This window comes from Mugil cephalus, chromosome 18 (genome assembly GCF_022458985.1).
Source record: "Mugil cephalus isolate CIBA_MC_2020 chromosome 18, CIBA_Mcephalus_1.1, whole genome shotgun sequence".
NCBI classification, from domain to species: domain Eukaryota; kingdom Metazoa; phylum Chordata; class Actinopteri; order Mugiliformes; family Mugilidae; genus Mugil; species Mugil cephalus.
Genome location: NC_061787.1, coordinates 18,414,810 through 18,418,870, shown reverse-complemented (window position 1 = coordinate 18,418,870; position 4,061 = coordinate 18,414,810). Strand labels below are relative to the sequence as shown.

At 40.2% G+C, this 4,061-nt stretch overlaps 1 protein-coding gene across 1 annotated transcript; it reads right to left on the bottom strand.

The window, feature by feature from the left end:
- Positions 1-1,117: 1,117 nt before the first annotated feature.
- LOC124995827 (agouti-signaling protein-like) lies at positions 1,118-3,135 on the bottom strand. Its single transcript, XM_047568526.1, has 3 exons — positions 2,868-3,135; positions 2,147-2,223; positions 1,118-1,819 (listed from the first exon to the last, which is right to left on the bottom strand). Exons 1-3 carry the CDS (start codon positions 2,983-2,985, stop codon positions 1,607-1,609), a joined length of 408 nt encoding a protein of 135 aa, XP_047424482.1. The 5' UTR covers positions 2,986-3,135; the 3' UTR covers positions 1,118-1,606.
- Positions 3,136-4,061: the final 926 nt, after the last annotated feature.

The window sequence follows — 4,061 nt, the reverse complement described above, 5'->3', positions numbered from 1 at the left end:
AGGAAAAATGACATCCAGGCCTAAGCTGAATTTGCTCAACTTCTTTATATAGTTGCATGTGGCATTTAAATGATTTAGATTACAACCACATCTGTCCAAAACAGATGTTGAAGCTACGTACGTTCTCCTTCCTGGTGTTCCTGTGGTTAATGGTTTGACACTTTAATTTCACTTTCTGCTGTGATCCAGAAAATAAAGTCTATAGAGTCTACTTGTCAAGCAGCTTTAGTGGACAGATTCGACTGAGACTGGAAAAAAAAAACACATTAAAAAATTATTTCCAATCATCTGTGTTAACAATCTCTGTAACTTCAACTGCTCCCGATCAATAAGTGCGTTTCTTTTATGAGGCTCTGGTGTCGTATTTTGTCAGAGGTGAAGGCCTCCGTGCTCGCAGTGTGACAACTGCAATTACAGAAACAGTAAATGTCACAAAAAAAAAAAAGACAAAAAGTGAACTTGACACACAAAATATATAGTTAATGGATCAAACTATTAAAACCGTTCCAGTTGTGATGGGAGCTAAGGGCGACCTCAAATGATTCGAGTGCGGCTTGTAAAGTGCGACAGCGTGATCCGCTGCAAGCGTCTTACCTCCGTCGTTAGGATAGTTACTAATTGTAAGAACTTGCTGTATCATGCCATATGAAGGTGGTCTGCTCAAAAGAAAAACAACAGCAACAAAAAAATGCAAACAGGAACAATCACACCTTGAGTGTCATTAATGACTGTAGGAAGTCCTTTTTCTATTGCAGTCAAGTTGTATTTCGCCGGACGTCTCAATTTATAATAGATGTGAAAAGGCAAAGCAAAGCGGAGGAAAACATGTATGAAAGGTATTTAGGGGGTCTGCGTGTGCACCCGCTGGCAACTGAAAACACATGTCTTTCGTAGCCTGCGATGTTTATTGGTGCTGAAATGTGGCCCAAACTTTAGACTGTGTCCTGCGTGCAGAGAAACCTCCTTTTCACCCCACAAAAGAGAGGCTTTGAGGTTTCTTACTATTTGAGCTAACTTAAAACAAATACGTTTTATACCACATGTTTGTTTTTTTACCTCATGTTGGGGTTTGTGCCTTCAGTGCTTGCGCGTCCTTTAGATAACAGAGGCCATGATGTGAAGACTTCATGAATTTATGACAAAAAAAATTACAGATTCCAAAACTTTAATCAGATAATGACCTTTTGTGTAGTTCATAAGGTTACAGACATAATGATATTAATAATACGTTATAAAACAAGCGGCTCAGGCACAAATTGTGACCACCTCCCTAACACTGTATTTGTGTTATATTTGTCTCTCCTGTCAGTGGTCATAATGTTGTGGCTGGTCAATGTAGGTAGTCGGTGGATAATGATAATACTGATAATACACAGAAAGTACTTTTCAAATAAATTCACAGAAGAAGTTAAGCTTATACATGTGGTGGATAGCCCTAGCAGCCGCCTGTCACCAGAGGTACACAAATCGTCTCTTAGACTGCTATGAATGCTCATCAGGAGGCAGCCATAGTTGAACCAATGTCCCATCAGTTTGTGCGTTGAAGTGTTGGAGCAAACCGTCGTAGCACGTCCAAGTGGGGTGATGGCATCTCTGCACAGCTCATCTAAGTTTTCTTCTCGCACTGCGAGCTCACCCTCCGACAGTAGCAGATCGCGTTGAAGAAGTGGCAGTGGCACGTGGCACACGGGTCACAGCAGCCGGAGTGGGGCAAGCAGCTTTGCGTGAGCTCGGAGCAGTTGATCTTAAGAGGATATGATGCATTTTGAGGAGAAGTAGGGGCGATTTTTACCAGAGGAACAGTGACTCGTCTGGGTTTCTGGAAGATAAGATAAGACTTAACTGATCCTCGTGCTGGGTCACAGCAAAAAAAAAATCAAGTTAGGTGCAAAACAGAGTAAGAGAAGAGAAGAAAAACATATAAGAATAAACATAATAAAATACTACTACTATTAATAACTACAGTTAGCAGGAGTTATTCACCTTAGTTTAATAAAGTCAGATTTGAATGTGTGAATGTTTAGAAAAGAAGCTATGCTGATTTTGCAGCGGGGTGGGAGTGGACTAATCATGAACACATGAACAAGTACATCCTGAAGCTGCCTATTTATTTATGTTTCATGAGACCGGCAGATCTAAAGCTTACTGGCACATAAATCCTCTGCCGTTCGTACTGTCCTCTCCTGGCAAACAGAGGTCTCAGTCTGCCTTGGTTTCTTGACCCTGTTGAGGAAAACATCAATAATCAGCAAAGGTCAAGCAGACTCAGGCTCTCTGCCAGAGTCTGCCTTGTGTCATCTTGCCCCAGTTTCTATATATTATGTAACCATTACCACACTACGTCCAATCACAGTTTTTTTTTTTCATATCCGTTTTTATTATTACCTGTTTTTTCACAAATCACATTTAACATTTTGGATTAAAGTAGTCTACGCTCATTATGCTAAAGAAAAAAACAATAACACATTTGTCAAGTCGGAACTACATTCCCTGCCCAGATGGTATCGCACTCTGGCTCCAACATTCCTGTTTATCTAAATACATTCATCTAAAACTGCTTCTTCAGATGTGTCCAGCACCAACAATTCATCACGTATATTTTTTTTTTTTTGGTCTGTTTGGTCATTTTTACATGACAACAGTTGTCACAGTAACACCATTTTGTCACAGTTGTCACATTAATCAGCTTCTCCAGGATCAGTTTTAATGATTTTTATTATTATTATTGTATTGATGAGATTTTAATATTTCACTTTAATGTGGCTAAGTTTTCAATTGCATAAATGATGTTCCTTATATTTATTTTCCTGACAAAAACAACAGCACCAGGACCTAATGAGCTACACAAACTGTACCCGCGCACTCACCTGTGCTCTGTGCAGCCTGGGTCCTGCTGTGGGTGGGTTGGAGATTGTTACGGGCAAAGAGTCTGGAGCTCACAAATGCCAAATGCAGGAAGCACAGACACAAGACAGCCAACTTCATCCTGAAGCAACCGGCTTCTCCAAAGTTACAAAAGCACCAGAAAGAGAGAGAGAGAGGGAGAGAGAAACAAAAACTTGTGCAGCGTTTCCAGTTTTAGCCTCTAAATCCAACTTGCTTTAATGCCTTGGTCACTGGCTCTGCCTCCCACTTGTCTCTGGCAGTTTATTGAAGAGGCAGGCTTACACATGCAAAGTACACTCCCCCTCTTTGTCTTGACGTCTCTCAACACTGCAAATCTACATGGTTTTATTATTTAAAAAAAATTCAATTCAGTTTGAATTTTTAGTGAAATATATTGACTAAACGTTGCTGGTTTTATCTGCTTTAAGTTAACACAAACCTCTACGTTCTGTCCTTAAAATCTGCTGAGTTGAAACAAAGATCTGAGTGAATGCAGCTAAATCGTTTAATTAAATTGAGTTTTTAAGGAGACGAAACTCTCTTCTTCGACATATTACACCGTGTCACCATCATGCCTTGTCACTCCAATGAAAACAATGCCAACCGCGATGGTGTTCGCTGTGCTTCAGCTGTGGACAAGCATTCCCAGCAGCCACGTGGAGTCTGAAGCAAGAAGCCTTTGAAAAGGAAAGTGGGAAAAAAAAATCTGACTCTGTCAGTCACACTTCTGCCCCGCATAAATGGAATTCAGTGAAGTCACCTTTTTCAGGCAGCACTATGACCCTTGTTTTTTAGGGGAAGCAGCTTAAAGTGATTAGTAGTGGACGTAATGCAAATAATGAATGTACTCAATGTAATAATACACCACCAAAAAAGCAGATTAGATACCAAAGGCTGCAACTTTAATTTAATGTAAGCGGGCTTTACATTCGTTCGTATGCAAGTGCAACTTAGATATATTTAGTTTATCATTCATATGCCGTTCACCATATATACCACTGTGCACCTTGTGTGCCCCCTGTTGACAGTAAAAAAAAAACACGTGGATGCATTTTACAAGGCATCGATCACCGTGGCATTTTCAGTCTCATGTTTTGGGATCTGAATAAGTGTCCATTAGCAGCATCTGGTTTCCATGTGTGAAGCAACGAAACCTGTGAGTCATTAACAGTAAT

Bases quoted from the DNA above. Each gene is read 5' to 3' on its own strand.
- LOC124995827 (XM_047568526.1), bottom strand. From the start codon at position 2,985: ATGAAGTTGGCTGTCTTGTGTCTGTGCTTCCTGCATTTGGCATTTGTG. The intron at 2,224-2,867 runs GTGAGTGCGCGG...TTTCCTCAACAG, and splicing joins CCAGGCTGCACAGAGCACAG to GGTCAAGAAACCAAGGCAGA. The intron at 1,820-2,146 runs GTAAGCTTTAGA...CTTATCTTCCAG, and splicing joins GGCAGAGGATTTATGTGCCA to AAACCCAGACGAGTCACTGT.